At 40.9% G+C, this 13,534-nt stretch overlaps 1 protein-coding gene across 1 annotated transcript in view; it reads right to left on the bottom strand.

Annotated features, from left to right (window-relative positions):
* Nucleotides 1-13,534, bottom strand: part of LOC107693472 (low-density lipoprotein receptor-related protein 1-like) — a 75,991-nt gene that overhangs the window by 43,445 nt on the left and 19,012 nt on the right. The window contains exons 21-26 of the mRNA XM_016492878.1: nt 8,867-8,980; nt 3,291-3,440; nt 2,974-3,096; nt 1,055-1,171; nt 780-908; nt 569-691 (exon numbers count right to left, since the gene is read on the bottom strand). Coding sequence (XP_016348364.1) covers nt 569-691; nt 780-908; nt 1,055-1,171; nt 2,974-3,096; nt 3,291-3,440; nt 8,867-8,980 — 756 coding nt within the window. The remainder of the gene's footprint in view (nt 1-568; nt 692-779; nt 909-1,054; nt 1,172-2,973; nt 3,097-3,290; nt 3,441-8,866; nt 8,981-13,534) is intronic.

The raw sequence follows: 13,534 nt of genomic DNA, 5'->3' as shown, positions 1-13,534 counted from the left end.
TTATTTTTTTTCAAGGTACACATTTTTAAAGGTATTATTTTGTCAACTAGCTGAAATAAAAAAAAAAGAATTCAAATATATATATATAATTTCAGTTAATGTTTATTTTATTTAAATTAATTTTATTTATTTAGTTAGTTAGTTTTTGTTTTTAACGGTTTACGTCTTAGTTTAGATAACCAGGAATATATGTCACAGTCTAGGGCTTCTTTTTAATACGGGATAAAATAAAATGTATTCATACGTGCCTATATTTCCGTTCTCCTACATTCATTTCCATATGAACATCTAGTGTAAACATATCAATATATACTGTATTGTAAATTTGCAATATTTTCAAATGATAACTCATTTATTCATGTGTAATTAGAGAGACAATTTCTGTATACAAATACTCCCAACAATTCTAATTCTTCTGTACTTACATTTGTTTTGTATGACTAAGGCCTTGATTTAATTCAAGTGAGAGTCAAGTATTGACATCTTACAAATCATTAGCCATAATTCATCTCATTAACGATGGTAATTATGAGATAATCATCTTGGTTTGATATAATCAGGAACACACCGCACTCCAGAGACTCGTCGGAGCCGTCGCCGCAGTCGTTGTCGTGGTCACACATGAAGTGTTTGGGGATGCACTGTCTGTTCTGGCACATGAACTCTCCCGCTTTACACGTGTTATTGAACACTGAGTGAAAAAGAAACAACAGTACACTTGAACGTGAGTGATTCACGCAGTATTTGCACCAAGGCGAATGATGTTTGTGATGGCTCACCACAGCCGGCCTTCATGCTCTCGTCGGCTCCGTCTGGACAGTCTCTGTCTCCGTCACACACCCAGCGCTGCGGGACACACTTGTGTGAGTCGGGACAGTGGAACGCGTCCGCACTGCACGTCTTATTCTCTGAGTTAAAAACACACACCATTCAGCAACACAGAGAAAAAATCACACTCATCTATGATGCGGTCTTATTCTCTGATTCATCAGTCACGCTATTGGTCACACTTTGAAAAGTCCTATTTCATGCTGTTTTAAGGATCAGCACTCACTGCATCTGCTGTCCTCATCTGTTCCGTCTCCACAGTCGTCTGCCCCGTCACACACCCAGCTGCTGGAAATACAGCGATGATTCCCGCACTCAAACTGTGTCGCCGAGCAGAACTTATCTGAGGAGAATCATTAAGTGAGCCGTTAGTTAATTATTCAAAAGATTCTTCACAGAAAGAACTCGTTTCAAACATTCTGGAAAGACTGACCTCAAATGAACTGTGCAAAGCTGGGAACAAAATTTAAGTGATATAAATCTGACAAAACCTAATTTGGAAAAATGAATAAATGTTTATAAATGCGAAAAAAAAAACACAAAGACACAGAATACATAAAAAGAGTTTTGTTTTGTAATGTTGACTTGCATCATGTTTACTCTTGAGTTGTATTTAGTTCAGTTTATGTTTAAAAATAATAATACTAATATTAATAAAGAATAGTTTGGTAACACTTTTGTTTAGGGACCAGTTCACACTATAAACTTGTTGATTATTAACATACATATTACTAGCATAATTGCTGTTTATTAGTACTTATAAAGCAGATATTAATGCCTTATTCTGCATGAGCATATTTTAAATCCCTTAATCCTACACCATACCATACCATAAACGCAACAACTATCTTAGGCCCTGTCCACACGAACGCGGTTATTTTTAAAACCGCAGCTTTTTCTACGCGGTTAGGCCGTGCGTCCACACGCAAATGCAGCACCAGGTCACGGAAACTGAACATTTTTGAAAACGCCTGCCAGGGTGAAGATTTTCAAAAACTCTGGTTGCAGTGTTATCGTGTAGACTGGAAACTTTTTCAGGCTTCTGATTGGCCAACATGGCTTCATGGTTGAGATTATATCGCCACCTGTTGGCTTGGCATGCTCTTGACAGTGCTTCATAGCATGCTTTTGCGTTTTCATGTGGACGGAGATTTTTTTAAAAACGGAAGAAGGAAAAACTCAGTTTATAAAAATACCCGTGTACGTGTGGACATGGCCTTACTAAATATTTTAAAAAATGCAAATTAGGAGTTTATTGTTGCAAAAGCTGTAGTTAATAGTTATTTCATAGTCAGAATTGATCCCCAAACTAAAGAGTGACCAAAAAATGTCTTTTATATAACGTCTTTAAAGAAAGCTTATCAAGGCACTTACTAAAAACAGAGAACAATAAAACAATACATACATAGTAGTTAAGTTAGTTAAGTATAGCTCCGTTTTCTTGGTTTCTGTATTTTGTTTATTATTATTATTATTAAACTTCATGCATTTGGATTCTGGTTTTCCTTGTGTCTGAATCTATGTTCCTACTGTCTGTGATTCTTTATTCACGCTATTCTTTACACTTTAAAATGTACTATTTGATGCTGTTTTTAATTAATACAATTGCAATTTTAATCACTTCCTGCTGTTTGTCCATTTATAAATAAAGAATGTTTTTAATCCTAAAAAATTTCTTTTTTTTTTATCCTAGTTAGTTTTTTTAGGTTGTAGGCTAGGATAAGTCAATTTTATTCAGCTTTATATAAAAACAATAAAATCCACAGTATGTCCCCATTTTAAATATCAAATTTAAGGAGTAGCCAAACTTCTGAGGAAAACGTGCTTAATAAACATACTATATGTGACCCTGGAGCACAAAACCAGTCTTAAAGGGGTCATATAAATAGTTGTATCTCGGCCAAATATTGTCCTATCCTAACAAACCATACATCAATGGAAAGCTTATTTATTCAGATGTATGATTTATTTGATGTATAAATCTCAATTTTGAAAAATTGACCCTTATGACTGGTTTTGTGGTCCAGGGTCACATATGTTTATTAATAATGTCTAAATAATAAAAAATGGCAAAAATAAGAGGTAGTGTATTGCTAGGGGTCAGTATAACCACAGCAGAAGTCGATGACAGAAACACAAACTCACTGCAGTTCGCCTCGTCGTCTCCGTTCTCACAGTCGTTCTCCTTGTCGCAGGTCCAGCTCATTGGGATACAGCGACCATTGGGACAAGAAAAGAAGTTTGATGGACACTTTCTCTTTTTCTTATCTGATGAGTGAAAAGATATAAGAGAGAAGTGCTTAGAGGTTTAAAGGCTGTTTTGTTTAAAGTCTACTGTACATATACCTAATTGAAAAAAAAAAAGGTTTTAGTTTCATTACTTTAAAAGGAAAAGACCAGGAAAGACGTCAGTTTCACAGGGTCTGAAATGCAGCTCACGGCTGAAGTATGCGTGTGCTCACCTGGGCAGTTTCTCTCATCTGAATAGTCTCCACAGTCGTTTGCACCGTCACAGACCCATGATGGAGCGTAACACAGCGTAGTGAACTCACACCTCTGATAGGTCCCGCCTTTCACACCCAGACGGAAATAACTGGAACAATCGGAGGCCGCTGAAAAACAAGACATGTGACAAATGCTTAAAGGGATAGTTCACCCAAAAATGAAAATTCTGTCATTAATTACTCGCCCTCATGTCGTTTCAAACCCATAAGACCTCCGTTCATCTTCGGAACACAAATTAAGATATTTTTGATGAACTCCGAGAGCTCTCTGATCTCCATAGACAGCAAGGATCCTAACACGATCAACGCACAGAAACATAGCAAGGACATCGGTAAAACAGTGCATGTGACATCAGGGGTTCAACTATAATTTTACGAAGCTACGAGAATACTTTTTGCGCGCAAAGAAAACAATAATAACATAATTTATTCAGCAGTCTTTCTCCTTGAGTTACTGTCGTAATCAGCGCTGTTTACGTTCAGGATAAAGCGTGTGCATGCTGAACGTAAATAACGCTCATTACGTTGATTATGTTCTGGGGTACTTTCCAAAATGGTGGAAGACGGTAACTCGGGGAGAAGAATTGTTGAATAAATTATGTTATTATTGTTTTCTTTGTGCATGAAAAGTATTCTTGTAGCTTTGTAAAATTATAGTTGAACCCCTGATGTCACATGGACTATTTTACTGATGTTCTTGCTACGTTTCTGTGCGTTGATTGTGGTGATATCCTTGCTGTCTATGGGAGGGTTAGAGAGCTCTCAGATTCCTTCAAAAATATCTTACTTTGTGTTCAGAAGATGAACGAAGGTCTTACGGGTTTGGAACGACATGAGGGTGCGTAATTAATGACAGAATTTAAATTTTTGGGTGAACTATCCCTTTAAGAATCAAAGAACAGTACAGTATGTGCGACATTCAAGGAATCTCTTGTTACCATGTATGTTTTGGTTATGGATGAACTTTTACAAAAGTATGATAAATGCTGATTTCTTTCAGTTTATTGCACTGCGAGCTGTTCATTTTTATAAACTGAGGGATGTTAAAATCATTGCCTTTTGTAATCAACAGCATGTCACAGGTACATATGAAGAGTTTGGTTCCAAAACGCGATAAATGCCTTTTTTTTTTAATTGAGTTTCCGCTAAAATCAGTATTGTATCTGGTCGGTATTGAAAAGTCCATTTTTAATTTTACACAAAATGCGATATCTGCCGAGTTATTCTGTCATATTTTCTCCCTTTTTTTCCCAACCGCGACCAACGCCAGTCTCCCTTCTCTGCAGAATGCAATATATCCGCTCAACCAATCACAGCGCACCATTCCACGCACTCTAGACAGTAATGGCGGCGCTTTGAATACACCCGGCATCCTAGTTTTCCTCATCTACTTTGTACTTTGTGATCAACAAACAAACTTAGGGCTGCACGATAAATCGCATGTGATTGTCATGCGCATCTCGTCAGTAAAGCCGGTTCTATGATTAATAGTAAATCTCCATCACATGCTTTCAGATGGAGCGGCAGTTAATACACAGAGCCGTAGATCACTGCAATATCGCGTTAATAATCGCAGATGAGTCGCATTCGATTATGAACGCGATATTGCGTAGCTTGTCAGTGTAAGTGTTTTTATTTATGCCATTAATGTTTTTGTTAATACAGCATATAGCACTAGTCAACTAAATGAATGTAACATGGCAAAGATGAATGCACTTTTGGAAGTTGAATGTAAGGGAAATGTCATTTTAGAATTTCTGTAGTTTAATGTGATGTTGTTCATGTGTGTTCATGATGAAATTTTATTTTATTGTTGTAATTAATTTATAGCATTAACAACAAGATGACCCATTGAATTCATTTTGGGAGCGATGACTGATTTGAATGTATTTTTAGTCCAGTCCTGTTGTAATTAATTTATAACAAGATGACCCGTTGAATTCTTTTTGGGAGCGATGACTGATTGAATGTATTTTTAGTCCAGTGCCTGCATATAAGATTAGTATTGACCAAGTTGTCAATATGCAAAGGCTGTCATATGTGGATCAACTTACTATGTTATGTATTTTCAACAGTTTCAATATGAAAAATAACTTTTATATTGATTCAATGGATTTATTGCATTTTGAAAAAAAAAAAAAAACCTGTGTCACCGTTTAGTGTCATGGAAAAAAAAAATAATTCATCATAAATCTTTGAAAATCAAAATCTGGATTTGAATTTTTTATGTTATTATAACCTAAAGATGCTATGTGAAAGTTTGAAACTGTTTTCATCTTGCCACTTTCTTGGTAAAGAAAACACATTTTTACTTAAATTAAGCAAAATGGATTTATAGCGTTTTGGAACCAAACTCTTCATATACTAATCCAAGTCTGAACTTTAAGTAAAAGGCTGAATATTATTATTCATCTACATGTAAATAAATCAATTAATTAATTAATTAATTAATTAAAGTCCGCGTGATCCGGAAGTTGCTGCCGACTTTATTTCAGTATGGTGACATAATATTGAATAGAGGGCGGGGTTTCATTTTTGTGCTCCTCCTCTCATGTCTCACTCGGTTGGAGGGGCGTGGTTAAGCATATTCTGCCTGAGCCTTCAAACTGACGTCATCAGAGAAGGAACACCATTCCAGAGCAGAAGCAAAGGATCTGATTTTGATTAAAGATTACCATGACAAAAAATTTTTTTTTCTTTCAGTGGATTAATTTGCAGATTAATTGTTCACCTTAAAGGCACAATATGTAAGATTTTTTGATTAAAATATCCCAAAACCACTAGAACAGTGTTATATATTTTGCTGACTTGTGTACTTACATTATCCCAAATGTTTTGAAGAACGTTTAAATCCAGAGAATTAAGTAATTTTAACTAGTGTAACGGACCGTGTCCATAGTGTCATTGTGTCACCTGCCAATGACGTCATCCAGTGCTTAATTTGAGCTGGATCCTGTTCCGGAAAATGTCAGATTTTTGGATTTTTACGTTCCGGAATTTGTTTTTAAAGATCTGGCATTAACAAGTGCATTAGATCGTGACAGTGCGTGCGTGCATACGAGACAGAGCGATTGCGGGTTTACGTAGATGTATTTGGAGCATGATTTGTAGATGATGTATTGGTACTTCACATATTATTGACCAATCAGCTTTCATAAATTCAAAATCGCTCTCGTTGATTGGTGCTACTGCTTAACCCACTCTCTCCACTCTTCTGTGAGCAGCGGAACGTTTGGAGAGAGTGTAATAATATCAGAAATACCAGAAATAATACCAAATAAAGTGAAATATTATAATGTATAAACATTATAAACACTATAATCATAGCCTAGTTCCCCTCACTCCAAAACAAATCATTTAAATGTAACGGTATGCAGAACAGATCAAGAATGAAAAAGATATAAAGCTAAAGAAACCAAAACAAAGCGAAACTGAGTACCGTTGGGCTCACGTACCTCTCTCATTCGGCACAAATCCAATGTTTCCATATTCGCAATGTAGTTCAATGATAACTATTATTTATAATGTAGGCTTCATGCGCGTTCGCATATCGACAGAAAAAATCATCCTCTTCACATACGCAAAAATGCGCTTGGCATAACAGCAGCTGTAGACCGGTTATACTACGGACTCTTTAAATTGATATGTTTGGCTGACTGTATTTTATTTTGATAATGAACAGACTGCGATGGCAAGTTTGAACTGCTAGAATGTGTGGTGTGGTGTGGTGTGGGTGTGTGTCTGTGCGCGTTTTTGTGACAAATGAGGACATACATTTGTATAATGACAAAGGTATGACATAGGTATTACAAGGAGAAGGTGACTTTTCAGGACATTACCCCATGTCCCCACTTTTCAAAACGCTTATAAATCACACAGAATGGAGTGTATTGAAAATCTGAAATAGCACAAAGTTTCCTGTAAGGGGTAGGTTTAGGGGTAGGGTGTGTGTGTGTGTGTGTGTGTGTGTGTGTGTGTGTGTGCGAGGCGCGATCAAACAGCTGACACATATAGCCTACTCCATTTTTGGTCATACAGATGAGAGTAAAACAACCCGCAAAGTGTTAAAAATAAAAAGTAATAAAAAAACTAACACTAGCTTCTCTATTCTTTTTGTATTCTATCTATTTCTTTTCTTTTTATTTATTATACAATTAACAAAAACAAAAAAGGCCTCTAACACTATAACTTGCTCTATTCTTTTTCTATTCGATCTGTTTTCTTTTTATTTATTAGGCCTATATAATAAAAAAAAAACCTTGCTATGTGTACTATGTTAAGCTGACACTTGTTATAGGCTAGCACTTGCATATCATTGCTCTTTTGTTGGTTTTGATTGCTTCCATTGTCCTCATTTGTGAGTCGCTTTGGATAAAAGCGTCTGCTAAATGACTAAATGTAAATGCAAATGTTTATTTTTATTTTTGCACACTCGCAATAAAAAGAACATTTCGTGTTTTTGTAACTAAGCAAACAAACAGGATGCGCGTTCTGTCATCTCGGTTCTCGGTTTCCTTTCCGTGAAATTGTTAGCGGATCGCCGTGCCTCACATCTGTTTTATATCTGTTAATTATTTATGTCAGATATAGGCCTATTTCGCATATTTATACCTTTTCTATATAGATTATGATTGTATTTTATTTTTATGGAAACAATTTTTGTTATTTTTAATGTAGCCTAACTTACATATATTTGCCTTACTCATCCTGGCAACCCATTTTTGACACAGGGTTTGAAAACCTAGGCTGTATAGTTAGGTCCATGTAGAAACTTGTGAACGATGCTCTTATAATTGTGTCATCACCGTTTAGTGACGTCATTGAATGTTCCGGGAAAACTGAAGTTGTATTGTCAGTGTCGGTCACAGCGCCTTTTAACTGTTGATTTGGATCCGGCAATGTTTCATTTACAAATTAAGCACTGGTCATAACCCCTCGATTTTTCCGCTTTTATTTTGTTGAAAACATGGAAACCCCAAAGACACTTTAATATGTTATGCATTTTATTAGACAGGGGACGAACGCACAGAGTAGCATTATAACGGAACTTTCAATACACTCAAATTTATCTAGTATAAAACAGCGCTGTTTTATCCCACATATGCATGACCGGAAGAAGCAGAAGCGGTCGACTGTGGCATAATAAAAGCTCTGCTGCTATCGAGCCGTGTATCGCACTCGTCCTTCATTAGCAATTACTCCAGCGGCCTTGTTTCGCTTCCACGACTTTTAGCCCCACCCTGCTTCATACTACAGTGACCTTAATAAGTCTTTAATACATTAGCTCATCCATGAACATGATTTCTGCCCGAGTCCCATCGGATTGCATTGGCTGTGGGAATGAAGACGACAACTCCCATGATTCCACACTCAGTCACGGCGTCATCAAACTACGCCTTTGTTTCTTGTTTGTTTTGAATATGTGCCCTCTAGCGACGAAAACTTACATATTGTGCCTTTAAGACTAACAATGTGCGCTAACAAAATACATATTGTAAATTTTGATTTCATGAGGATTTAATGAACAAACTTACAGCAGTTCATTTCATCGCTGGCATCCTCACAGTCCAGCACCTGGTTACAGCGACTGGAGTTTGACACACATGATTTGTCTCTGCACTGAAACTGATCCACCGTGCACAGGGTTGCTGGAACACATACAGTACAAAAAATGCATAAACTCACAAAATCATGTGCTAAAGAAATAAATACTACTATTATTACTACTAATAATAATAACAATAAATAAGAAAACATGGCAACACTTTACTTGAAGGGGTGTGCATAAGACTGACATGACACCTTCATAATCATGACATGACACGTCATGAATATGAAGGAGGTTTTATGCATGTTTATGACAACTGTCATTAAGTGTCATTCGCTCAGTTATGTCATTTTTAATGCAAATATGACATTATTTGACCTAACCCTAACCTAACCCTACCCCTACTCTTACCCCTAACCATAGCCCATAACAAAGTCAACAAATGTCATCTTTGCATTAAAAATTGCATAACTGAGCGAATGAAACTTAATGACAGTAGTCATAAACATGCATAAAAAACCTTCATATTCATGACATGTGTCATGTCATGATTATGTAGGTGTCATGTCATGATTATGAAGGTGTCATGTCAGTCTTATGCACACCCCTTCAAGTAAAGTGTAACCGAAAACATTTTTAGGACCACAACAATGGTCCTAACAATTGTTTTTTTTCATAGTTCTCATTGTTCTCAATAGTGACTTCATTCTATTCTCCAAATGATTACTGAACATTTACTATGTTTTTTTATTATTATTAATTACTTAATTAGTTAGTTAATTCATTCATTTTTCTTTCTTTCTTTCAACCTAAAAATTACAAATACTGTATGTTTCTCATAAATTCAGCTGATGCAAAACATTTCATCTGCATCAGATTAGTCAAACAATATTCTATAGCCATGCAGCCATACCAGCCACTTGACAATGAAACCGACCAAATGTTCAGAATCATTATAGTTTCTAATTTAGCTTTGATTTTGAGGGAAAATATAATGGTTCACCCATAAAGTATTGACTTTTCATGTTTCATTTTATGTTTTTAGTAGGCTTAACATCAACATCAGTTGAACCAAAGCGCTTTCGAATTCAAAAGGCAATAACACCAGCACCCGCTGTAACAGAGCAGGAAGGGGAAAACGTCTTGGGTTACGAATGTAACCCTTGTTCCCCGAGAAAGGGAACGAGACACTGCGTCGGTAATGACACTTTGGGGAACCCCCTCAGCGTAGCGCGTCTGAAGCATGAATGAAACTATTCCAATCCTGATTCCAATCCCATAGTCGGAAGCTACAAAGGGACGCCGGCACACAACAGAGTCAGCTTTGGCGATGAAGCAAGCCGCTCCCAGGCATGGAGAGGTGTGGCAAAGAGACGCAGTGTCTCGTTCCCTTTCTCAGGGAACAAGGCAGTCGTAACCTGAGACGTTCCCCCTCGAGGGAACTCACTCTGCATCGGTAACGACACTTTGGGGAACAGATACCCACTATGCCACACCAAAACATGCCTGTCCTAGTGTGAAGCTGAACCAGGCACAACTTAGGACGAGAGCACTCGTGCACCCGGCGTGGAGGGAAGGTTCAGGCTATAAAACCTGATGAAAGTATGCGGGGTGGACCACCCAGCCGCATCGCAGATCTCCTGAAACGGGACTCCTGACAGGAGGGCCCTAGAGGACGCCATGTCTCTAGTAGAGTGGGCCCTCAAGGCAACAGGTGAAGGCAAACCATGCACCTGATAGGCCAAGGCAATAGCCTGAACAATCCAATTACTAATTGTCTGCTTGGAAGCAGGAAGTCCCTTCTTGGGTGATCCAAAGCACACCAACAACTGTTCTGACCTCCTCCAATGAGAGGACTTCTGAATAAAGATGTTCAATGCTCTGACAGGGCAGAGCAGATGAAGCCTATCTTCTTCCGCCGACACATGAGGCGGAGGATGGAAGGCCGGAAGAACCACGGGCCGTGCCATATTAGATGGCACCTTGGGCACATAGCCAGGCCTAGGGTGTAAAATGGACTTAACTCCTCCAGGGGCAAATTCCAGGCAAGTCGGCGAGATAGCCAAGGCCTGGAGATCCCCCACTCCCTTGAGCGAAGTAATTGCTAGGAGAAAGACCATCTTAAAGGTCAGGTTCTTTGCCATAGCCGACTCGAGAGGCTCGAAGGGGGCAAGTGACAGCCCTTCAAGAACCACAGCCAGATCCCAAGTTGGGACTCTGGAACGAGTCGCAGGCCTCATCCTCCATGCACCACGGAGGAAACGCACGACCAGCTGGTGCCTCCCCAGAGGCCCAACACCTAAAGGAGCGTGGAAAGCCGCAATGGCAGCCACGTACACCTTTAGTGTGGACGGGGTAAGACCAGCAGAGAAGCGATCTTGGAGGAACTCCAGCACTGGGCAGTTAACTGGGTCCAACCCACGCTCTCTACACCATGTGGAAAACACATTCCACTTTAGGTTGTACAATCTCCTCGTGGAGGGAGCCCTGGAACCGAGTATGGTCTCGATCAGTCCAGCCAACAAGCCAGCCTCTAGGTACTGAGCCCCCTCAGGGGCCAGACCCACAGTTTCCACAGCTCTGGCCGAGGGTGAAATATCTCGCCCCCTGCCTGAGACAGCAGGTCCCTCCTCAGAGGGATCTGCCATGGCTGGCCTGCCAGGAGGGACATGATATCTGAGAACCACACCCGGGCCGGCCAGAACGGGGCTACCAGCAATAGACTGACCCCTTCTTTCCGGACCCTCTCCAGAACTCCTGGGAGCAGAGCGATCTGGGGAAAAGTGTACAGGCGTAGCCTCGGCCATGTCTGTACCATGGCGTCCAACCCCAGCGGGGCTGGATGCGTTAGAGAAAACCACAGTGGACAGTGGGTCGTCTCTCAAGATGCGAACAAGTCCACTTCCACTGGGCCGAACCTCTCGCATATCGACTTCACCACCTCGGGGTGAAGTCTCCATTCCCCGGGCCTCAACCCCTGCCTTGACAGGACGTCTGCTCCCTGATTCTGGTCCCCAGGGACATACATCGCTCTGAGAGACAACAGTTTCCCCTTGGACCACAGGAGGATCTGATGCGTCAGTCTGCACAGAGGGCTCAGACCCCCTGATGATTAAAATACGAGACCACTGACATATTGTCTGCTCGTATTAGGACATGGTGACCACTGAGATTTGGGAGAAAGCTCCTCAAGAGCCTTGTAAATCACTAGCATTTCTAGGCAATTTATGTGCCATGAGGAATGCTGGCCCTGCCACAGACCTCTCGCAAAGCGGCCGTCCATGACCGCGCCCCAACCCGTAAGGGATGAGTCTATCGAAACTACCTTTCGGCGACATGACACTCCCAATACTGGGCCTTGGGACACAAACCAAGGTTTCCTCCATATGGACAGGGCACAAAGGCATCGGTGCGTGACCCTGATCATACGGAACGGATTTCCTCTCGAGGAAAACCCCTTGGTTTTCAACCACCACTGTAGGGGTCTCATGTACAGAAGGCCAAAAGGTATTACGTTGGACGCTGCTGCCATGAGCCCCAGCAGTCTTTGGAACTGCTTTACAGTGATAGCGTGGCCTAGCCCTATCCTGGAAACCATCGCCAGGATGGACTCGATATGAGCGGGAGACAATTGTGCCCGCATCATTGCCGAGTTCCATACCACCCCCAGGAACGTGGTTCTCTTTGTGGGCGACAACACGCTCTTTTTCGTGTTGAGTCTCAACCCCAAGCTCTGAATGCGTCCAAGGACGACATCTCGATGCCGAACCGCCATCTCTCGAGACTGGGCCAGTGTAAGCCAGTCGTCGATATAATTCAGCACATGGATGCCCTGAAGCCTCAGTGGCGCTAGAGCTGCATCCATGCACTTGGTGAAAGTGCGAGGGGAGAGAGCTAGGCCAAACGGAAGAACCCGATATTGGAACGCTTTGCCCCCGAAAGCGAACCTCAGGAACTTCCTGTGAGAAGGAATGATAGAAACATGGAAGTATGCGTCCTTTAGATCTATCGTGACAAACCAGTCCTCGTATCTGATTTGACTCACGATGGTGGGAATAGTGAGCATCTTGAACCTGAATCTCCTCAGAGAACGATTCAAGTGCCGCAGATCTAAAATTGGACGCAACCCCCCATCCTTCTTGGGAACTATGAAATACCGGCTGTAGAACCCGGACTCCCTGTGGAGTCAACTTCCTGTTCCATCACCCGACCCTGCTCGGGGTGCACCACAGTCCAGACCACCCCATTGAACTTCGGGGGGCGGTAACTGAACTGCAGCCTGTACCCTCTTTCTACTTTACGGACCCATGGAGATATATTCGGAAGGCATTGCCATGCACTGATATAATCTACTAAGGGAATCAGCCTCTCGAGGCTGACCTCGGGTGTTCTTCGAGTTTCGTTTACGATCCCCTGAAGCGGAACACCGGCAGGAAACGATCGAAAAAGATTTTCTATTTGCGGACGCTGTCGCTGCCAGGCCGCAAGCCCTCGGGGCGGACACTGCAGCATGCGTTCGCCGGAAATCGATGTAGCCCGAAGCGTACTGAACGGTGGGATTCCAACATCGATTTCCTGAGGGTTCCGAGGTGGAAACGACCTTGATCGCTCCAGCCCAGGGGGGGGGGGCAACCCTCAGAAGCCCTGCGAAAGC

This window comes from Sinocyclocheilus anshuiensis, unplaced genomic scaffold (assembly GCF_001515605.1).
Source record: "Sinocyclocheilus anshuiensis isolate Anshui unplaced genomic scaffold, SAMN03320099.WGS_v1.1 scaffold1618, whole genome shotgun sequence".
In the NCBI taxonomy this organism is placed as follows: domain Eukaryota; kingdom Metazoa; phylum Chordata; class Actinopteri; order Cypriniformes; family Cyprinidae; genus Sinocyclocheilus; species Sinocyclocheilus anshuiensis.
This window is presented reverse-complemented; position numbering and strand designations above follow the sequence as displayed.